This window comes from Lepidochelys kempii, chromosome 1 (assembly GCF_965140285.1).
Source record: "Lepidochelys kempii isolate rLepKem1 chromosome 1, rLepKem1.hap1, whole genome shotgun sequence".
In the NCBI taxonomy this organism is placed as follows: domain Eukaryota; kingdom Metazoa; phylum Chordata; order Testudines; family Cheloniidae; genus Lepidochelys; species Lepidochelys kempii.
Genome location: NC_136380.1, coordinates 118,131,420 through 118,155,477, shown reverse-complemented (window position 1 = coordinate 118,155,477; position 24,058 = coordinate 118,131,420). Strand labels below are relative to the sequence as shown.

General features: G+C 41.3%; 1 protein-coding gene across 4 annotated transcripts in view; it reads left to right on the top strand.

The window, feature by feature from the left end:
* The window catches only part of MAP4K4 (mitogen-activated protein kinase kinase kinase kinase 4), a 239,111-nt gene that overhangs the window by 165,772 nt on the left and 49,281 nt on the right, over positions 1-24,058 (top strand). For all 4 annotated transcript variants that reach the window (XM_073351753.2, XM_073351762.2, XM_073351771.2 and 1 more), the window contains exons 10-15: positions 1,486-1,661; positions 2,003-2,075; positions 3,089-3,299; positions 13,423-13,584; positions 15,655-15,741; positions 16,348-16,548. In XM_073351753.2, coding sequence (XP_073207854.1) covers positions 1,486-1,661; positions 2,003-2,075; positions 3,089-3,299; positions 13,423-13,584; positions 15,655-15,741; positions 16,348-16,548 — 910 coding nt within the window. The remainder of the gene's footprint in view (positions 1-1,485; positions 1,662-2,002; positions 2,076-3,088; positions 3,300-13,422; positions 13,585-15,654; positions 15,742-16,347; positions 16,549-24,058) is intronic.

Here is a 24,058-nt window from a genome sequence, read left to right as displayed (position 1 = left end):
CATACAAGAAATATGCACTCTGTGAATGGAAATTGCATGACTATGAGGTTGAATGCTAGAGTCCTGTCAAAAAAGAAATTAGTAAAGTGATGTGACCAGTTACACTGATATATAAATAACATAATTTACTTTGTTGACTTGGTGCACTGGATCATTGTTTGGAATGACTTTCTCATACAGTAATTGACTAGTGGAGCATCTGTGTGAGTGTGTGTATTTTAAATAAACTTTTGTAAAACACAGAGTTTATGAATACATACCTATTCATATAGTTTTGAAAAAGGATGAAAAAATGTTTGTTTTAGATGTAAGCGTTACCTGTAGTGTTTATAACCCCAATATTGCCGCATTTTGCTAGTGAATAAGAATCAGAAAGTTAAATTGGCTAAAAACAGCAGTAGTAATAATACTGTTTTTACTTAGCAAGGTGAATGAAGGGCAAAAAGGAAACAGGATAAGGGATGAAAAATACAATTTTAAGCATTATTTTCACTCTGTTTCTAAAGTTTTGTTAGAAACAGAGGTAAGGAAAAAAAATTCAGTTATTTTTATCCTGAAAGTGTCTAAGAGTGCCTCATGTCCTCCTACACTACATAATCACCAGTTTCAATTATTTTGGTAATTTATTTCAGAATACCTGTCGGTAAGTATGTAAGTAACAATACAGACCCCCTGAGTCCAGGGATCCAGAGGGAGAAACAGCCTGATGCTGGGTCCCAGGTTTGCATGGAGTTTCCTGTGTGCTGCCTTCTTCCCTCAGGGCATGCTGGGAACTGCAGCTGCCAGGAACCCTTTAGCTCCCTCTCCTTCCCCCCAGCAGTGTCTTCTGTATGAAAGCTGGGTTCTGCCGAGTGGCCTCTAGTGATGCCACTCGTGTGGCCTCTAGTGATGGCTAGCAGCACTGCAGGGGAGGAAACGAAATTCTGCATGCGCAACGTTAATTTCTGCAAAATTCTGCATTGTACAGTGGCACAGAACTCCCCCAGGAGTACCATGGAGTAGTTACTACTTTAGCAAGATAATGTTCTGATTTACCAAACATGTATTCCTCATCCCTTTATCCATTAGACAGAGATGAATTGAATTCCATTACTAACTTCAATAGTTAAAACAGGGATTAATTTGGTCCTGTGTGCCCTGATTGAACAAATTATATGGCATTAAGTATTCAGAAAATGTTATTTTAAAAAATGCATAGTTATTCAGTTAAAAAAACAAAATGTTCTTCAATTCCTACAGACCTATCCCACTAAGCCAAGTGCATATAAAAACAGATTGGTATTACTTGCAATAATGGAAGAGTCCCCAAATTGTCTTGGCAGCATTCTTGTGACTTTTTTGAAGACATCTATCTAAGACACCATTTATGCTGCTAGACAGAAACATGCTATTTTGGGAAACAGAACTGAAGGTTTTTGGACTAATGAGGAAAAACTGAAAAATGGATTATTTGAGTCTTAGCTTTACACCTTTTTTTCCCCTCAGGTCAAAAAAGTTCTTTAGTTTTATAGAAGGTTGTTTAGTGAAGAACTATATGCAGAGACCCTCCACCGAACAGCTTTTAAAACATCCTTTTATACGCGATCAGCCAAATGAACGGCAAGTCCGAATCCAGCTTAAGGACCATATAGACAGGACCAGAAAGAAGAGAGGAGAGAAGGGTATGCAGACTTTTAAAACTAAGCCTGTGTTTACTTGTATATATTATTAAAAGCAGTTTATTTGATATTCTACCAACCTCTGATTTTACAAAAAAATCTAAGACTATATAGTTATCACTGTAGACAAAGCCTGTGGATTAAACTGAAGCTCACATCCAAATGAAGGTCTCCTTATGTCTCTAGGATGAGATGACATTTGAATTGTTCCAAAATGTTGTATGTAAATCTGATAATTTAAGCTGGTCAGAACTGGATTGCTGAGACCCTACAGCCGGAGCTAAGTATTTTAAAATAAACAATTGTAAGAGCCACCTGGAATATTGTTTCCTCTTTCTTGCTAGATGAAACAGAATATGAATATAGCGGAAGTGAGGAAGAGGAGGAGGAAGTGCCTGAACAAGAGGGAGAGCCAAGGTAATAATTGCTGATGGGAGGCCATTAAAAGATCTAGACAAATAGTTTTATAACCTGCCTTGACAAATCTGGAGTATACTTTTATTTCATAAGCCTTTACGCGTGTTACTAAATATAATTAATCACATACACTAATGAGACATGAACCTCAAAAGGTTTGAACATTCGCTCAGACCTCTGAACTTTTTTGAGGTCCCCATCCTGTCCACTCTGAACTTGGATACATCACAGAAGGACTTGATACCTGTTGGCTCTCAACCTTTCCAGACTTTTGTACCCCTTTCAGCAGTCTGATTTGTCTTGCGTACCTCCAAGGTTCACCTCACTTAAAACTACTTGCTTACAAAATCAGACATAAAAATACAAAAGTGCCATAGCACACTATTACTGAAAAATTGCTTACTTTCTCCTTTTTACCACATAAATACAAAATAAATCAATTGGAATATAAATATTGCACTTACATTTCAGTGTATATAGAGCAGTATAAACAAGCGATGATATGAAATTTTAGTTTGTACTGATTTTGCTAGTGCTTTTTATGTAGCCTGTTGTAAAACTAGGCAAATATCTAGATGAGTTGGTGTACCCCCTGGAAGACCTCTGCGTCCCCCAAGGGGTACGAGTACCCCTGGTTGAGAACCACTGTTGTAGAGGTTGTCGGTGTGTGAGACTTACAGTGGGTGTGTCTGGGGCAAAGTACACAGGTAGCTGCGGCTCTAATCAGACCTCTCTGTCTTTAACGAGAGGATGTAGGCTCGGTTCAAGGACTGGAAAAAAGTTTGTGTTGGCTCTTATTTTGCCTGACCTGGTTTGACACCTTCCAGAGAGAGTATCTATTTGATATGTATCCAGTATCTTTATTTTGAAAGACAGATTAAAATTTAAACTAATTATATATATATGTGTGTGTGTGTGTGTGTGTGTGTATATGTGTGTATGTATGTGAATGTGTATATATATATAATGTATCAGCTCTGTGGTATGGGAGGCTTAACTTTCTGCTTTTGCAGTTCGATTGTCAATGTGCCTGGAGAATCTACCCTCCGACGTGATTTCCTGAGACTGCAGCAGGAAAACAAGGAACGTTCGGAGGCCCTTCGGAGACAGCAGCTGCTACAGGAACAGCAGCTCCGAGAGCAGGAGGAGTACAAGAGGCAGCTGTTGGCAGAGAGACAGAAACGCATAGAGCAGCAGAAAGAGCAAAGGAGGCGGCTAGAAGAGGTAGAAATAGAAGACTGGAGCTAAGGTGGCAGAGCTCCTGCTATGCTTATTGTCCCAAGTTCTTAAGAAATATTCCCTGTGTATTGTGCAAGAACAGTATATATATCCATTAGCTAAGATTTTCAAAACCAGGATCCTAAAGTAAAGCTCTTGCATCCATGTGTAGACGTGGTGGTCTGATTTCCAAAAGTACTGAATACCCTGCAAACTCCCAGGAGGTAACTGATTCCAAAAACCTAAATGCATTGTATTTTGAATGAAGATAATTGTGTATGTATATATCTATTGCTATTCAAAATACCAGGCAATTGGCCTAGAGACTTTTGGTGTAGCTGTACAGAAGGAAAAACTTCTATGTTTAGTTATCAGTGTACAGCTTTCTTAAACCAGATCATGCCGCTTAATCGGCTTTGAGAAATATCTGTTCATGGTATGTATCAGAGTTCTTTTAGAGCTTTCTTAAATATCTGCATTTGGCATTCGTGCGTGGTGGATGGCAACCTCTTTTTTGATGCAGTGCAGACTCGTGTAAGATATGGGAGGTAATTGTCCTGCTCTAGTTGGTACTGGTGAGGCCCTCTGTTGGAGTAATGTGTCCAATTCTGGACAAATCGTGGAGAGAGTCCAGCGGAGAGCAACAAAAATGATGAAAGATTTTGAAAATCTACTTATGAAGAAAGGTTAAACAAAATTGGGCATGTTTAGCCTTGAGGGGAGGGGGGGCGCCTTTTTAACCGTCTGATATGTTAAAGGCTGTTATGAAGAGGACTGTGATCAATCGTTCTCGATGTCCACTGAAGATAAAACAAGAAGTAATGAGCTTAATCTGCAGCAAGGGAGATTTAGGTTAGGTATTAGGAAAAACTTTTAACTATAAGAATAGCTAAGCTCTGGAATAGGTTTCCAAGAGAGGTTGTGGAGTCACCATCATTGGAGGTTTTTAGAACAGGTTGGACAAATACCTGTCAAGGAATGGTGTAGGTTCACTTTGTCCTGCCTCAGTGCGGGAGACTGGACTTGAGGGCTTCTTGAGGTCCCTTCCAGGTCTACAATTCTATGTGTAGTAGCATACAGGTATATGGTATAAGAATACCCATTATTCATTTTTCTCAATGTCATAGGTAGCAAATCTTACATAATATACTGGATTTTTTTCCCATTTGTCCTGTAGGAGACATGCCATTTTCATACATTTTTGTATCTATATCCATCTGAATTTTTTAACAAAAGCCCAGGTAAATTTTTGCATGTTTACCGTTTGGGAAATATACTGATTGTTTGCTTACATAGTTTGTTCGGATTTTCTTGCTCAAAAATTTTTTGTACATCACCTTGTCCCTTGTGAGTCTGTCTTAATTATTTTGTTTCTAAACTTCTTTATTTAAATGCTCACACAAGACAGCTAGTAAGTGAGGAAATAAAAGGTTCTTTAGGATCTGGCAGATGGAAAATTTTCTAAAAAATTTTGCACACCAAAACTGAGTCTGGGAGATGAAGTGAAACCAATCATTTGGCTCTTCAGGAAGTACAGGGTCAAATTCCAATTGTCCTCAAAGATCCTTGTTTGATTTGCTGTTACAGCTGTTCATTTGGCATGTAGTTCTTCATCAAAGCTATCTAGTTTTCCAAGCACTGATAATGTTTAACAGTGCAACGATGACCAGATTAGCTCCATAGCTCCACGTAGTAGTACGTCAAGTTTACACATACATTTACGATTCATAACTTTAAGATTTGCATTATGTATTAACACGATCAATAATGTAACATAAAATTCAAAAAAGCTTTGCAGGTTACCTTAAGACTTTTTCCCCAACCCCCTTCAAATGTGTGACTGAATTTACTGCTTTTATAAGGAGGAACTGATAGCTAGGACCCAGCCACACATATGCAGCAGGAAGGAGCTATGCAAGCTTCTTTTCTCTTCTGTCTCTCCCCCACCATCCTCAAATTGCCAAGATAAATATCATTGCCATTCCAGGTCTTGGCCTGTCTTAAAGAGACTGTCAGTTGTGCAGCAATTTTATTATTTGGTCATAAAGCAGACTGGGGAAAGCTAAAATGAGATGCTTATTTTTTACTTGAGTCAGGATTTGAATTAAAACCTTTGAGGTGACCCTAATCTAATGACTCGCCTAGTCCCCTGCATGATGTTGTTAATCTGAAATCCCACTTAATACAAAAGTGAAACTTTTTTTTTAAAACATCTGAAAACTGTAATTCTAGGCTTTTTTTTTAAATAACTAAGTGATGTAACCCATTTAATCTGCCATGATCAATATGACCTTTTAAATCTGAAATTGCTCTCAATACAAAAGGAAAAATGCTGCAAATAACAGAAAGAGAACAATGTGTCTGTTTGCTAGAAAGAGTCTAAAGTTTAATTGAAGGGGTTATTTAGGTGTTAGAGAGTGTGTGTAAATACGTGCAAAACTTAAAAAAATGAAAACGCTAAATCAGGTGGAAGTTGCATTTAGGTCAATCCCTCTCTTTTCAAAAAGGCCCTGTAAGTGAATGTTTTTATGTATTTAAAAAAAACCCAGTATTTGATATGTATAAACCTACCTCCTTCAAGGATGGATCTGTGTGGCAATATGATTAGTTTTCTGTCTTTAGATAGCCTATCCTTCACTTGACTCTTCAGTTTATTCCAGCATATGCATGTTGGATAGCTTTTTTTTTTTTTTTTTAGTTTATAAAATCATGTTTTCTTTTGCTTAAATATAGCCTTTCACCTTTTTTTAAAAAGTCAGAACAATTTTGAATAATTTGCTGCTGAAAAATAGACTTCAAACTGATTGATTACAACGTTAGCAACACAGTGACACTGTGTATTGAGGATTGATGCATTTGTGAATAGAGTTCCACAATAGACCATGAAGAGTTGGAGGAGAAAAACTTCTGCGTCTGCCAAATCTATAACTGCTGCCAAACTCCCTCACTTTTTATGGTGAAATTACCATATAAGCTTTTTTAGAAAAAAAGCATTGTCATCAATAAGAAATTAGTTTAAAAAAGAACATGGCCCCCACCAAAATGCTTACAAGCATATGTAGTTCTTTTGAACTTTTTTTTGTTTTGGATCTTCTATTCTTGGAGAAGCATCCGTCCATCTGAGAGATTCTTAGGAAAACTTTAGCCAGAACAAACCTTCGTTAAGAGGGTGAGGGGAAGAAACGTTCTTAGATAACATTAATATTGTGGCACAGAGTGATGAAAGCCAAGAAACCAAAAGGATGAACCTTTGTTCTTAACTTACTTTGTGTTATGAAGAAAGAAAAGCTTAATAACGTGAGTTAAAAATAACGTCGCTTTCAAATTCCCTGGCTTTTGTTGGTTTGGGTTTCTGGTGCTGCTTTTGGTGGAAGTTGCATTTTTTGGCATTTGTGTTTGACATTCACTTGTGAGAATTAGAGGAACGTTTTAGACCATAGGTAGTCTCCCTGGACATATTGCCGACATGTCTATTTTTTCTTTTTCTTTCTTAAATTAAAATTGAGCACTTGTTCTTACAATTCTGGCACAGATCCTAGACAGTTTTGACTGAGACTGCCACAAGAACAGCGTGTAGGACACGTGCCAAAAGTGCATTATCCTCAGCAGTATTAGAGAGAAGATTGCTTTTAAAAGGCATATAAGTGACTACTGAAAACAATTGTTTCAGAGACCTTGTAATTTCTGAATTACTTAGAAGGAGGAAATTATACATTGCTGAAGTGTAGAAGATTATCTGAAGCTTTGCAAGTTTTTGGTTAGACATATGCTTTTATATAACGATCACTTGTATGACACTTAAGACTGAGGTGGTTAAAAAAAGAAATCTGAGCTGTCCTCGACTTTATTATTATTATTTAAATGTGCCTGCATCTGAGCTTTTCTCTACAACAAAATGGAAAAAAGCAATCCTGGGCTTGAAGGGAACGAAGAAGCATCAGAATTCGTGCTTGGCAAAACCTAGTCTAGTTTTGATTTTGCAAAATGAGAACTAGTTGTGATGTAAGTACTGAGCCTCTATGACTAGGTCTCCTAAGTGCTACCATAATACAAATAATAAAAATAATGTCCACAGTTCAGAGGGTTCTGATCTAATTGGTTCCAATTAAGCTAGGCACAATGAGGTGCAGAGGGTGATTTTGCCAGGACTTTGTTTTACAACACTAAAAGAGGAAAGGTTTCCATCCAGGTCCACTTCATTTGAATTGCCCACATTTTGGGTTGGTTACACTGTGGACTCATGTCCAATATGATTATTTTATCCTCGCCCCACCTCCAAGTACTCCGTCACCAACATTAATGAATGTATATATCTACCTTCATGTGGATATAAGACAGATATATAGAGGTGGTTTTATATGTATTCTAATCCACGCGTTCATCGGTAGTGTTTTCTTGTGTGAGCGAGGGTACTGTATTTGTTTTTATATGCAAACTAGCAGTTTGCATGTGTAGCTGCATTGCCCCCTTCTGGTAAATCATGATACACAGCATAGTCTGTGAGCTCAGACCTATAAAATCATGAACCATTCTGAGAGCTGAGTTAGAATGTGGTATGGGTGACATTAAGAGGACAGTTGTCAGGATCCTAGCAGTTTTACCATTGCTCTATCTGCACCTATTAGAAATTTCCTTTCAGCACTCTGGAGCTTGCCTTTTCTTTAGTGGCTGGTTGTCTGAAAATAATCTGCTCATCTGACATACAGCATCATGAAAGGTTGGTACTAGACTACCATGTCTCTCGTCCAGCTAAAGAAGATTTGAAAGACTTCTTGAGCCACAGTGCAATAGCCTGTGCCACCTAGCCAGCTCCGTATGTACTGGAGCCAGGCTATATACTAAATTTTGTGTATTTTTTGAGATGTATAGGTAGAGGTATAGTAACTAATGCACTTACTTTTAAAATCAAGAAGAAAATTATATTAGCGGCACTTACAGTTGGTCTTAGACCAAAAAAGTCCAACATGAGTGATGCTTCCGATGTCAAGCCCAAACGGCACTGTGAACATATCCTGTCAGTATTCACTTCTCAAAAAAAGTTTAAGTCTAGCCAGTGAGGTGATCTTAGGTTAAAAAGCACAAGTGCCCAGTGGGAGGTCAGGTGGCTCATCTTGCTTTAAAAGTAAGGAAATCTGTAGCTAGCTAGTAGCGTCATTACTCATGTCGAAAACTTCTCTGAGCCTACTCTGTTTTTATTACAATACATCTCTCCTCTCCTCACTGGTTGAAAATAATTATATGTATTTAGTGTTTGCTGCTTCAGTGGCTTGGTTTTCACAGGCCATATTCAAAGAAAGGGAAGTCTTATAAGTTGGACTCTGCATATTCGGTGGACCGTGGGTAGGTGATGTTCTTGGTAAGCAGTGCCAGGTGCCTAGACTTGCATTCATTTAGCAAGTCCACTAAGTGGTGCTAACAGGAAGGTAGAACTGGTGTAAAGAAACTCCATCCCTTTGTGTGCTTTGGCACACAGACATCATGGTTGTGCTTCAGAGATTTGCTTTAAGTGCAGATTGGTGGCAGAGTTCGTATTTCTTTATCTTCTAGTGGGTGGTAAACATGCACTGTGGATGTTGAAACTCAAGATTTTTTTTTTTTAAATAGAATTTTATTCTTTTATTTACATCATGGTATGGGAAACTGACATGTTCCTTGTGATGGGACCCCCCCAGGGTGCAACCTGGACTGTGGGACCACTCAACCCTCTGTCCCACCAACTTTGGTGTATCCCTCCCACCCCATGATGCTGTTGCCACACTACAAACCTCTGACAGGTACTGCGCTTACACAGACATCCACAGGCAGGGGCACACCCAATTGAGTTACATGAATGCTTCGCCAGCCACTCATGAACCAAGAAGAGAGAGGCTCCAGTCAATTGCCCCCAGCTTCCTAGCCTTGCACCCCAGAACTGTACTATCTTGCCCTCGTCAGAAGCCTGACCAGTGTAAGTTCATTATCTAGTCCATCCCTCCCTCGATGTGGAGAGGATACACACTAGCCTTTGTAAACTGAGCTGAGATTTCACAAGCACTTCAACCAAAACACACTGTTTTAGGTAAAATATAAAACAGATTTATGAACTACAGAAAGATAGATTTTAAGTGATTGTAAGCAGTAAGCATAGAGATCAAAGTTGGTTACCTAAGAAATAAAAGTCAATTCGCAATATGAGTTCTATAAACTAAACAGGAATCAAGCAGTGTCTCATCCTGACAGATGGCACAAACAGTTCGCAGATCGTTAATTCACAAGCTGGAACTGTCTGCCAGCCCAGGACCACCCTCCCCAGTTCAAAGTCTTTGTCCTCCAGACATTACCAGGTGTTGTGTTGTGGGGGGAGTGAGGCCAGGTTGTGATGTCACTTGCCCTGCTTTTATTGTTTCTTCCAGCTTGCTGGAAAGATCTTTAGCTATGGTGTGGGTCAAGCAGTCTCCATTGTATACGTGTTCTCTCTGAGATGGTTAGTCATTGAGAGAGTGGATTCCCTTCAATGGGCCATCAGCACATCTGGCTACTCCACTGTTGTACCTGAAAGCTTGGCTGTGGGCATCTCCCACAACATATTTCAGTAACACACACGTAGGAAAACTTCCATAACTTCACGTACAATGATAGCACATACAATCCAAGAGGATATTAATGTTCAACAGATCAAGACTTTTAAAATGATACCTCACAAGGAATACTTTGTACAAAACATATCATCATTATATGATATTGGAGAATATGGGGGTTCCAGGCTGCTGCTCTGAGGTACAGAGTGCCGCACTCCTCCAGTCAATTTTGAACTCCTTTGTTGTTGTTGTTGCTATCTTATCAGTTGTTGCTATTTATAGTCACTGCTAAAAACCTCTCCATAGTTTCAAGAAATGATAGATTCATCTCATTAAAATGACCCAAACTGTGTCCATCTTCCAAGGAATGAAAGACCCTGGTCCAAGATTTGCAATATGTCCTGTATCGTGTCAATAAATACTGTTAGACAGAGAGACAGGTGTCAGATTGAAGGTGCAATATCTCGTGAACCATGAAGATGAGAAACACATGCTGGGATCCTCATCTTCCCAATGGTATACCAATTCCATTTCTAGCATGGGTATGTCATGAAGATGGACCTTAGAACTGAATTATTCTCATTTTCGTTTGTTCGTTCTTTCTCCAAGCTTATTAGTGACACTAACCAAGCAGCTGTGTGGCTCATGAGCCATTGAATTGCATATTAAGGATTTATATACTTTGATAGCTGGTGTAAAGTATTTGTTTTAGGTAGAGCAAGCATAGGTCTCTATCTCTGACTTGATTTTTAGCTGTCAGTATTTTGAGAACAGCTTGAGTTAAAATGGGGGAAGAGGATAGCAGGAAAGTAATCTGAATAATACAATTTTAAGATCTGTTATCATGACCTGTTAGCGATATAGATACTGCAGCAAACCGGTGCAGTTTGTTTATTTATTGCTGGCCCCGCAGCAATAACTAGAAAAAAATGAAAAGGAATACTTGTGGCGCCTATAGAGACGAACAAATTTATTTGAGCATAAGCGTTCGTAAGCTACAGCTCACTTCATCGGATGCATTCAGTTCCTCTGCCCCTCCGTGCGCTTCCCACAGCGAGTCCGCCCAGGCGGGGTCCTGGGGAAGCCAGAGGGTCCTGCACCCCAACTTCGCAGTCAGACTTGACTCTCAGCCAGCCAGTAAATCAGAAGGTTTATTAGACGACAGGAACATGGTCTAACACAGAGCTTGTAGGTGCAGAGAACAGGACCCCTCAGCTGGGTCCATTCTGGGGGGCAGTGAGCCAGACAACCACATCTGCACTTCACTCCATGTCCCCACCCAGCCCCACTGTAGCTCATGAAAGCTTATGCTCAAATAAATTGGTTAGTCTCTAAGGTGCCACAAGTCCTCCTTTTCTTTTTGCAAATACAGACTAACATGGCTGCTACTCTGAAACCTAGAAAAAAATGTTGACCCATGATGACTATTTGTATACAGAAAGTATTTTTGCCTTTGCTTTTTGGGGTCAAGAGGTTTTCTTAAGCCTAGAATTATTTTCTTTGAAAAAATTATGTTTAAGAAGTGGTAGAGCAATTGTGTATAACATGAGTTAGAGCTAATAAACATGCATCTTAACTAATCACAGTTTGTTGCCTCTTGCATTCTCTGGGCAACCAAACTGTTCTGCTTCAAAACTTAGAGCCTGTGAGATTTGATTAGCCAAGAGGCACCTGAATGTTTTCACTTAAATACAGAATTTGTTTGACAAGAGATGTGTAGATTCTGAAACAAAAGAGCCCACTTAACCCTTTTCAATGTGCTTTAAAAAACAAGTAGTAAAACCTAAGAACTCCACTGTTTTCCTGAGCTGCCTTTACTGTTTTTGTATCTCTACTCATTGAAGAGAAGTTGTTCAGATCAGCAAAATCTAGGTGCCTACTTAGAGGAAAAAGTGCAAAGGTCGTGTGTGTAGAGATTTGTAAAATACATACTAGAGAAAAGAGCATAATTATGTCCAATGAAATTGGAAGAGAAGAAAGGCGGTGGTGAACCCCAGGTGACTCTAAAGAAAAGCAGGAATGCTGCCAATAGATGTGGTATGGGTATATGTGAACAAATATCTCTAAGAAAGCTGCATAGCTTCCAGAAGCGCCACTAGTCAAGAAGCACTGGAAGCGTAGAGCATTAGCTATGTATTTCTGAGCCTTAAACTGCGTTAGTCACTTTCCTCTCAACCACTCTCCTCTACACCTGAGGCAAAGTGTTGATCCCAGTGGGAAGGAAAAAGCAGTTGCATTTTTACTTGAGCAGTCAAGTTGTGTGTGTACTTAGCAAAGCAAGCAGCAGGTGCAGGAAGGGAGGGGAGTGAAGCATGGCCTTTAGTGCTTCAGTGTGCACAGTTACAGAGAGAGCACCTATAGCCATGACCATGTGAACTCCATCACAGGTTTGACTAAATTCTCTGGTAAGGCCCCTGCTTACTGTGGCACTCTGGCTCAGCAGACATGATTCTGTGGCAGCTTCAGATAAACTAAAAAAACTGAATTTTTATTTAATTAAATGTGAAAAAGAATAATCATTATAGTTATCTCTTGTTACATGACTTCTACATTTTATTCTCAACAAGTTGCAGACTTCTGTATTAGAAGCCTGTAAGCATGTTGTAGAAATTGTCAGGGGAGATAGGTTTTGGCAGCTAAGCCGGAGACAGCTGGGTCTCTTGGCACTTGAGGACGCGTGGGAGGCAATTTAAGATTTTGAGGTAGGCAGATTAGCTGGATGGTTCTGCTACAATTATCAGCAGTTAGACTGAAGCATAAATATCAGTCTTGCTTACTAAGTTTGTGCTATATGGACATGAATCTATCAGTTCACACCTCTCAGAGCTATTGTTCAGGGCTCTCTGCAGACTCAGGCAGACATCACTGCACCAGTTTACGTTTGATTCGTGTTTGGAAGCTCATTTATGCGACCATAAAGATGTAAACCTGTGTTTCTTGATTTTCAGAGGTTTAAAAATAGGTGCATTTTATGTTCTGGAAAGGTGAGGCACTTCTGGGCAACCTCAGTTCTTCATTAACAAATTTTTTTGCCAGTGAATTAATGTATGGCACCTTTTCATCAGTTGGGTTGTTGCACCAGCAGTTAAATTCTTCGCATAGGACATATCATGTTGACTAAAAAGCTTATCAAGTATTCATATGATTGTTATTTTTGCTGCAAGTGATCCAGAAAGTGATGATTTCATTTCATTTTCTTTTTTTGGCAAAATTTGGATAATGGGAAAGGCTGATGGAATTCAGAAGGTGACTGATAGCATGTGACTACCTCACTGCGTTCTTTCTTCAAAGATGCTTCAGTTTGAGCTTTACATCTGGTCTTGGGGAAGCAGCAGCAGTGAACCTCTTAGTGTTTGGGAAAACATTATGTGCAGCCTTGTGAAGAAGCTCAAGAGTATAACTGACCATGTCAGGATACTTGCCTATTATGTATGGAATAGTTTACTGCACACTCCTTTGTTAGTTACTGGGGCCTACATACTTTACTTACCAGCCTTCCAGTAGAAATCAACCCCAACTTTCTGTCTTTGGTAACCATAAAAGTAACATTTCATTTTTTCCCCTTGCTCTAGCAACAAAGAAGAGAACGGGAAGCTCGAAGGCAACAAGAGCGTGAGCAGAGGCGAAGAGAACAGGAGGAGAAAAGACGGCTAGAAGAAATGGAGAGGAGGCGTAAGGAAGAGGAAGAGAGGAGGAGAGCAGAGGAAGAGAAAAGGAGAGTGGAGAGAGAGCAGGTGAGTCCACGATACAAGTGCATTAGGTTTGTTGTTCTATTTTTAAAAAATTAGTTCAATATAAAAGAACCAACACCGAAGAGTCCAGCCGACCTCTTTGTTGTCCTTGACAAAAAAACACAGAAAAGTAGAACATAAAGCTCTACGGGGATATAAAGTGACCTTCATGTTGCTTGCAAAGTGAAGTCTTAAGTGACACCCACAGACGGCTCTAAACTAAATTTACACCCAGCATTTGACTAAAATCCTCTGAAGATGGAATCTGAACAAATACTGAAAACTGGTTCTTGATTCTCCTTGTTGAACAGTAGCTCTCACAGGATCAGCCAGGTCCAGAAGACCTCAGAGGAAGATAGACATATTATTTGTAATGCTTTGGCATGTTGGGTGAGTTAAATGAAAGGCTTAGTTATAACTCTGAATATGCTGAGTTGAAAAATGAACCTGTAACGCTATATTAATTTGTGTTGTACCATATTTTCCTTTTCTGTGTTGGGAATGCGGGGGAAATCCACAGTCGTGTATGCCAATTCAGACAACGTTTAGAATATCTTATGTACTGTAAATGTGTTCTTAATGTTTAAAGTATAAGTGAGGTCTTTCAAACTGTGTGTCACTGAGCTGTGGAAATTATGCATGAAACCTGCACACTTAAAAACCCGTTATAAACTTTAATCAGGGTAATTACTTTGTGTACTCTTTAAATATTCATTCCAAATGAAGGGCCCAATCGTGCTTCCACAGATATCAAGGCCAAAATTCCCGCTAACTTCAGTGGGAGCAGGATTTGGCCAGAAATATCTAACATCTACTTAAAGGTGTGGTACCTTTATGTTATGGACTGTTGCCCTTCTGAATGCAATGGACTTTTTGTTTTTGTTTGAAGACATTTGGGAGTGATGGGGCACAAAATAATAATTTGAGCCTACTGGGATGAATGAATGAAGCGTAATTTGCTTTTAGGCAGATGCCTTTTATCCCAAGTAGCAACTTAAAATGTTTAGATGCTAATTATGAAATCACAAAAATGCAGTGGCAATGATGGCAATCGTTAACTGGAAGAGTCAAATTGTGCCGCTACATATTTTAAAGAAATGTAACACATTTCTTCTTTATTTTTCTTTACCTGACCTGTGGACTTGCCAGGGTTCCTGTGATAAGCTGGTGTACATCATTGATCTATCATTAGACTTTTCTGTTGCTCCTGTCTCCATAGCACTGACCCATTAATTTCTTTATGCATACACTGTACGTGTGTGTGTGTGTGTGTGTGTATATATATATATATATATATATGTTGCACGCATGCATATATTACATACTTCCATTACTTGCATGACAGGATGTTATCTGCTTGGATAGGGTGCTTCATAGTTAGAGTTGGTATAGGGGGCCTGGTGTCATAGTGGGTCAACATATTCACTTTTGACCTCTCGATGTAGGTTTAACTATGGCTAGGTCACAAGAGAAAGTGAGTTTGTTTGGTCTAAAATCTGTTTCCTAGTGGATGTTTGTTTGTGTCATAACCATCGCATAATTCAGCAAGATTGGCAGTGTCTGCTTAGGAGAGGCTTCTGATTGGGCTAGTATGGGAGATGGCAGGTCAGGTGTCAACTGCATTTGGCAGGGCCCCCGTGGGGAAGCTTGCACAAGGGTCTGCCTATACTAAGCCTGGCTCTTGCTGTTGCTAACTGTTCATCACACAAACGTGAAAAACTAATTTAAAATAAAACTTGCATGTGATTTGTGTTGGCTGGATTGAGTAAGACTTGCTGTGTTTAACTCTCAAAACTTTTCTTAAGTGCATTTGCTTCTTTTGAAACCACTCTCAAAATACATAAACAAGCTATGGCCCATGCCCTGAATATTACAGTAGTCCGAACAGGATACATCAGCCAACTAAGAATTTTAGATTATAGGGTTTTCTAAATTGTTCTCTAGGCATTAATCCAGCACTAAGGGAATTTATTACTAAAGATGACTGGGAAAGTAGCTTGTGGTGTTCCACTCAGGTGGTTCTGATGCATTCCTTTTGAATAAATTTATTGCTGGGTAATTTCTATGTGACAGGAGTATATCAGGCGACAGCTAGAAGAGGAGCAGCGGCACTTGGAAATTCTTCAGCAGCAGCTGCTCCAGGAGCAGGCCATGTTACTGGTAACGCACTGTATCTGTTTTGTTCAGTAGCGATAGGATTCATTCATCTGGCCAGTCCTAGACTTCCCTTAGTCGGACACAGCTGCACCTACTGTATGAACATTGGAGCTTGATTAAAGGGCCATTTATGCTAGCGTAGTGGGCTGACAGGCACACATGAGAAGGACTGTATGGTCATACTGCTTTCTGTGCAGTAAGAGGAGGATTTATGTTAAAGTTGAACAGTTTTGGTTTGGTGGTCAAGTTTTTGAACAGACCTTGGCATTCAGTGAAGAACTAGAGGGTACTTATGCTGCAGATCAAAAACATATGATATGTAAATTAACCCCAGGATACAATGGCCTAGTGTTGTTCCAAATCACTGTTTTTTGAACATTATAGTGGATTTATTAAAATACATTTTCTGTAGCTCTCCAGTTCCGTCAAGGATAGCGAAACACTCTCAACTTTCCCAGCAGGAAACCTATATGCCATTTTGGTCCAGCTTAGTTCTCTATACCTTACACTTAAGGGGAAAAAAATGAGTTTTTGTTAATGGGATGGAGAGGGAAATACCTTCCATAAGTTCTGTGTCATGTCTTGAATTACTCACACTTTTTCTCAAAGGAATACAGATGGCGAGAGATGGAGGAGCATCGACAAGCAGAGAGACTCCAGCGCCAGTTGCAACAGGAGCAAGCGTATCTCCTGTCACTGCAGCATGATCATAGGCGGCAGCAGCAGCAGCAGCAACAAGAAAGGAATAAACAAAGCTATCATATCCCTGAGCCTAAATCCCATTATGAACCTACTGAAAGAGCACGTGAGGTAACTTTTGTTCTCTTATATTATTCCCGTTATATGCTTGTCTGTGCTCAGTGATCAAACATCTTGACAGCTATGATTCTGTTATAACGGGGCTCAAAAGAATTGGAAGCCAAAGTACCAAAATGAGATGTTGGGTAGTCATTTCAGAGGTGACTTAGGCTCCTCTGAGGCTCACTGTGGAACTTAGAAGCCTAAATCACTTTTGAAAATTGGAATTAGGTTTTTAAGTCACTTAAGGTACATCTGCGCAGAACAAAACAAAACAAAATCCCACGGCAGCAAGTCTCAGATCCCGGGTCAACTGACCCAGGCTCGTGCTGCAGAGCTAAAATGAGCAGAGCAGATGTTCTGGCTCAGGCTAGATCCCCAGGCTCCGAGGCCCAGGGAGGCTGACATATAAAGGATGGAAGGAAAAGTTCTCAACGAGAGCAGTGGTGAGAATTGGTTTCAAGTTTGTTAAATCACAGTAGTTTCACCTACTTTGTAGTGGACATGTATTTTTATCACAAGCAGCACTAGTTCAAGTGCTGGTCCCTCTGTGTATGTCACTGTGGGTGTACATGCACTCCCTGCAGCTGAAGTTACAGAATTCTTGCAAGTAGTGTCTGCTGGTCTGCGCATGTGGCCTGTCCTTCTTTGTGCTTCCAACTGAAGGAATAAAGAGTGGAGCAGACCGACTGCCTCTCTAGTTCCTTCTTACCACTGCATGACCTTGGTTGGAACCTCCAGTGTCTGCAGCTCTCCTTTGGATTTCTTCAATCTGTAAATATTTCAAAGATTGCCTTAGTGCCTTTTGTGTATAGTTCCTTACAGTTAGTAAGTTTTTAATAGTTTTTATAGATTTTACCAGTTTTTTTTTTTCCTAGTGAGAGAGATTCCCTGCCTCCCACCCCATTACAGGTATTGGATTATGCCATGAAGAAAGCCGTGCGGTCACAGTTGGACTCAGGCTGAGGGACTCCTGGTACATTGCCTGAATCAACATGAAATGTGCCTCCCGTCACAAGGTCCAACTCTGTTGCATGGTAATCCATACCCACAGACGCCCTGTTGTGGCCTTGTTGGGAAGGCAAAGAATGCTCACAGAAGCATAAGAGCAGGTGTCCCTCGATGTCTGCTTCGAAGACATCCAACACAGCTCTGCCTAAATTGAGCAAATCTGCTTGTTCAACCTGTAAGGGCTCCTGCTGGCGGTGCCATCACTGTATCTCACTCTGGCCACATGGAGCCTCCTTCCTCTGCCCTCTTTGGCACGAGTGGATCCTACCCCTTGCTCTAGGGATATCAGACTTATACTACACCAGAAGACGTCTTTGCTCTTCCCGAGCTTTAGTTCCCCCCATCATCAGGACCTTCTCTCAGGAGAGGTTACTATTGAGAGAAGCCTATGCCCTCTTCCATCTGCCAGCTGGGCCTTTCCTCTGTCGGAACCGTTGGTATCTCCATTGGATCCGGAGCCTTTCTTCTCTTCTTTGTGAAAATCTGAACCACCAGAGGAGCTATCATCTTCTCCTCTGAGACATGTTAGTCCAGACAGGAGATCCAGAGCCTCCTTGTACCAGCCTCTCTCTTGACATTTGCCCCATGTTATGGGGACCCCACAACCCCCTCCTAACCCAGTGTACTGGCCATACTGGGGAACCTGGGACCCGTATGCCAGAAATACAGAGCCCATGTTTTATGCCATTGAGTCACTCCACTATTCCACTCTGAGGGAAAAGTCAAAGTTTCCTCCTGACCCCCTGGAAGAGGAGGACTAAGAACCAGTTCTGCCAGTACCAACAAGATTGTCTTCTTCAACTCCTGATGAAGCATCTCCATCCCCTCCAGATGATCATAAATAGTTCAGGATTTATTGCAAAGGGTGGTAGAGGAACTCCAGATCTTCCTCAAGGAGGTTCAGGACCCTCAACACAAACTCTGGGATATCCTGCAAACCACCAGATCCAGTCAAATAGCAGCTCCAGTTAATGAAGCTAGTCTGGAAGCTGCTAGAGCAGTCTGGCATACATCAGCCACATACGTTGCTACCCGCAAGAGGACAGAGAAACACTATTTCATTCCAGCTAAAGGAGTGGAATTTCTCTTTACCCACCCTGCACTGAGCTCTCTGGTTGTACAGGCTGCCACAGAGGCATCTAGATAACATCATCTTAAATCTACTCCGTCTGACAAGGAGGCTAAATGTCTTGTTGGGAAGAAACCAGCCTTTTTCTAGCCTTCAATTTCATATAGCGAATGATCAGTCACTGTTGACTAAGGACAACTATCTGAATGATTCCAAATTCACAGACTTAGTAGGCAAACTACCAAAGCAAGACAGAGCTTACTTCCAGGCTCTCATTGAAGGATATAAGCTGGTGGCCAGAACCACACTTTAATCCATGGTTGATGCAGCGGATACATCATGTGGGTCGATGTCAATGGCAGTGATGCACCGTGAATCATGGCTACGTGCTTCGGGATTTCCCAGGGAGGTCCAAAACACCATGGAGAGTTTACCCTTTTGATGAAGCCCAACTTTTCAATGAGAAGATGGATGAGTCCTTACATACTTTAAAAGACTTCAGGGCCACCCTGGGCTTCCAGGGCATATATACACCTGCCCCAAAAGGAAGTTATCACTTTCAGCCTTACAGACCTAGACTGCCATCTCAACAGTTTTATCCCCAGCCATCTTATGACCCTCCTTGTGAGAGACAGAGTACAGAAGACTCATTTTCCTGAAAATGCCATGTCTATAGCACCATCTCAATTTCACCCTCCCTCCTCCCTCCCTCCCCCCCCCCCACCACGTGAAAAGATATTTTTGACAGGAGTTCAAGAGTTGCAAACCATTAATAATGCCACTAGTAATTAAATCCTCACAAACCCTTTGGGGGTCATTTAGCACTCTTATTTTCAAAACCTGAGTGCCATGACAACAGGCAAGTAGGTATTAGATATCATCCAATCCAGCTACGTGATCAAGTTTACTTCCATACCTTTCCAAAACCCCCATCCCTGTCTTCCTTCTGGGACCATTCTCTGATGTAGATTCTCCAGCAGGGGGTGGAATCCCTCCTCCAGCAAAGGGCAATAGAGCACATACTTCAACACCAAGGGAAACTTTTTTACTGTACATATTTCTAGTTCCCAAAAATAAGGGAGGTTGGAGACTGGTCCTGGACCTCTGCAGTCTCAACGGCTTTATTCGCAAGATGAAATTTTACATAGTCACTCTGGCATCAGTAATCCCATCCTTAGAAGAAGACTTTTGGTCTACATCTCTCAATATGAAGGACACTTACTTTCAATGGATATTCACCCCGCCCACAGGCAGGGCCCCAACAACTTCCAGTACAGGGTTCTCCCATTCAGCCTCACCATTACCCCCAGGACCTTCACCATTGTCTTTCTGGTAGTAGCAGCTCATTTCAAATGGAACAGCTTCACTGTCTTACCCATCTCAATGATTGTCTTCTCATTGCCAGGACACATCAGGAAGCCTAGGAATCAACCTCATTAATGGCTTCAACTACTTTCTTCCCTAGAAGTCCGGCTGAACTTGAAATAGTCTATCCTCAGAATGACACAGACTGAAGATTTCCTGGGGGCCTCCCTAGATTCACTCATTGCAAGAGCTTATCCACCAAGGGACAGGTTTTGCAGCATGAGTACTCTGGTAGATCAGGTTATGCATAACCCTCATGCTCCAGTCAGAACTTTTCTTTCTCTCCTGGGGCACATGGTTTCATGCGCTTATGTTATCCCATTTGCCAGACTCCATCTATGTTGCTTTCAGGCATGGCTCCAGGCTGTGTATTCACCAACCAATCACAGCATGAATATCCTGGTTACAATTCCTTCCAGAGTAACGCCTTCTCTGATGTAGTGGAAAGATCCCCATCTGGTATGTGTGGGTGTCCCCTTCCCAGCAGCCTCGCTGGACAAGGTGATCATAACAGACACTTCTCCCTTTCAGGCTGGGGAGCCCACAGGGGCAGCCATATGGCACAGGGTACTTGGGCACCTCAAGAGGACAGGATGCACATCAACCTTCCGGAACTCTAGGCAGTCCAAAAATCTTGTGAAGTTTTTCTGCAATTTATCCAGTCCCACCATGTCCTCATAATATCAGACAATATGACCTCCGTCTTTTACATCAACAAACATGGAAGGCTGAGATCCACCCCTTGTATGTAGACACAGTCTCCCTATGGAATTGGTGTATCAGGAGTTGAATCACCCTGTGTCAGTATCTTACCTTCCAGTAACTCAGAATGTGTTGGCAGGCACTGTCAGCAGGCATTTCGCCATTGCTCACAAGTGGGAATTGCACGATTCAGTAGTGAACAGAATCTTTGCTCAGTGGCGGATCCCCAACTTGGATCTGTTCACCTCTCAGGCGAACAAGAAATGCAACATGAACTGTTCCAGAGGAGCTCCAGATCTACACTCTGAAGGCAATGCTTTTCTTTTCCCCTGGTCAGACCATCTGTGCTGTGCCTCTCCTCCCTTATTGCTCCTACCAGGTCTTATGGAAAGTTTGTCAGGACAGGGCACGAGTCTCCTCATCATCCCCAATTGGCCCAGAAAGTTTTGGTTCTCAAATTTCTTACGACTGTCATCTCTTCCTCAAGTCAGCATCCGGTCCTTTCCTGATCTCTTGACTTGGGAGAAGGGCAGGGTCAAGCATCCCAGCCCTGAAGAGTTTCATCTCAAGACTTGGTGTATGGATGGGCATCAGCATTAGAACATTACTGCTCTGAAGCTGTACAAACCATCCTTTATAACAGTGATTCTCAACCAGGAGTACATGTAGCTCTGGGGGTGGGCAGAGGTCTTCCGCGGGTGCATCAACTCATCTAGATATTTGCCTAGTTTTACAAAAGATTACATAAAAAGCACTAGCAAAGTTAGTACAAACTAAAATTTCATACAGACAATGACTTGTTTATACCGCTGTGTACACTGAAATGTAAGCGCAATATTTATATTCCAATTGATTTATTTTATAATTATATGGTAAAAATGAAAGTAAGCAAATTTTAAGCTATAGTGCGCTGTGACACTTCTATATTTTTATGTTTCATTTTGTAAGCAAATAGTTTTTAGGTGAGATGAAACTTGGAGGTATGCAAGACAAATCAGACTCCTGAAAGGGTACAGTAGTCTGGAACTATTGAGAGCCACTTCTATATAAGAGCAGAAAAGGCTCCGCTAGGAAATGCTAGTCTGTCAAATGGAAGCATTTTTCCATCTTGGTGTAGCAGAACCACGTATCTCGTGGGTCAGCAGATATTCCCCTCATTTTGGATTATCATCTTTTTCTCATAACAGCTGGACTTCTGAGTTCTGTTCAAGTTCACCTGGCAACAATCCGTGCATACTTTCCACCATCAGCCTGGTTATTCAATTTTCACTCACCCATTGACTGTCAGATTCTTAAAGGGCCTAATCAGAATTTTCCCGCCAGTAAGAAAACCTACTCCTCATTGGGACTTAAACCTTGTCTTGCTAAGATTACATGTTCCATGTCTCACTTATCAGTGAAAGTGGCATTCCTTATGTCCATCACCTCAGCCAAAAGGGTAAGTGAGCTTGAATTACTGATAGCAGATCCACCATACACAAAGTCTCTTTATGACTACATCCAAAATTCTCCTGCAAAGTAGTTTTGGAGTTTCATGTAAACCAATCCATCCACTTACCTGTGTTTTTCTGAAATCACATGCATCGGAGGAAGAGAGGAGATTTCTACATATGAAGAGTTCTCACCTTCCTCCTGCAAAGGACAAAACAGTGAGAAAACCACCTAGATTGTTTTGTGCTATACAGAACAAGTCTGAGGTCAAGTTGTATCCTCCCAGAGGATCTCTGAATGCATCTTGGTCTGTATCCTGCTCTGTTACTAGTTGTTGCATCTTCCTCCAACTCATGGGGTGAGGACTCATTCTGCAAAAGCACAAGCAACTTCACTGGCATCACTAGGGGCAGCTACGTGACGTTCCAGCCACCTGTTTGCAAGACATTATCCTCTAGTGCAGAACTCCTCTGATGCATCCTTTGGGACAGCAGTCCTCCAAGTGGCTTTGCCGTCAGCATCCTCGCACCCTCTCCTGTTTGAGTACTGCCTGTCACTCACCCACAGTGGAATACACATTGGGACCAGCACTCAAAGAAGAACAGAAAGTTCTTGTGGTAACTGGAGGTTCTTCAAGATGTGTGGTCCCTATCTGTATTCCACTATCTGCCCTCCTTCCCCTCTGCTTCGGATCTTTACTGGATTCATGGGAGAGAAGGAACTGGAGTTGGTCCACACCACTCTTTGTGTTTTCACTTGGAAGCATGAAGAAGGCAAGGGCCCATGAGTGGACCAACAGACACTGCTTGCAAGAATTCTCCTACTCCGGATGCATGGAACACATGTGCACTCACGGAGGAATACAGATAACAACCACATGACTTGAAGAACCTCCTGTTACCACAAAGTAAGTAACTTCCTCTTAGTTTGGCACAGTTGGTGGTCTCTATTTTTAACTGCTTAAGGACTGAGAAAGCAAGGTTTTGGCTGGGTAAATTGAAGAGCATTGGTATATTGTATGAGGAAGCTTGCACACCACCTGCTCACACCATTGCTGATTGCTTTAACCAGTACTGCTAGTTATTTCTTTCCATTAATGTAAGTCTGTGCTTTAAAAGTGACATTAGTGAATTAAATATTCCATTATGGCATTCTGTGCTACTGATGTGAAAGTATCTGGTCCTGATCCTAGGAAGTGCTGCATGCTGTCAACTCCCATTTTAGTCAGTGCGTTCCATCTGGATACTTAGTGGTACTCATAATTGTAGATTAGTGCATATCATGTGGCAACCTCAGGCCCCCAACTTAAATATGTTCTGGAAGGAGAATACAAATACTCTCAGGGGTGTTGAGCAAAAATGCACATTGAAAATAATAGAACAGCTTTCAGTACATCTTTAGCACTACCCTTAATCATTGTTAAAGTACTGCTACTTTTTACCAGAGGAATACGGTTAACACAAGCTTTACTTGCCACGGGTGCTACTATATGGATTCCTCATATGCTGTGTTTCTAGGTCTTGTCCTCTCCTGTAGTCTGAAATATTTGGGCTGTGCCTCTCTTCCTGCTTATGCTGGAGGCAGTTCAGGCTTGTTTGCAAAGCCCTGGGGCTTGGCCCAATCCTTCTGCCTGTGTCTCAGATTCTGAGCCTGTGGGAGTGGAAACACAGTGGTAGTTGAGCACTTGTCTTATTCATTAGCATCATCTTTTTAAAGCAGATTTTGGGGCTAAATCTTTTCTTCCCACTTTCTTCTTCCATCAGGTACTGAGATTTCAGGCGGTCCTGTCCATGGACAGAACCACTTAGCCCTTTCTGTTTGTTTGTTCTCCTGTCCCCTATCATGTCTGAGCAGGCTAAATGGAGTAAGCTGAAGGGAAAGAAGGATCCCAGCTATGATTTGATATGCTGAGGAGCTTCACAACGTATTTATCTTTTTAAAGAA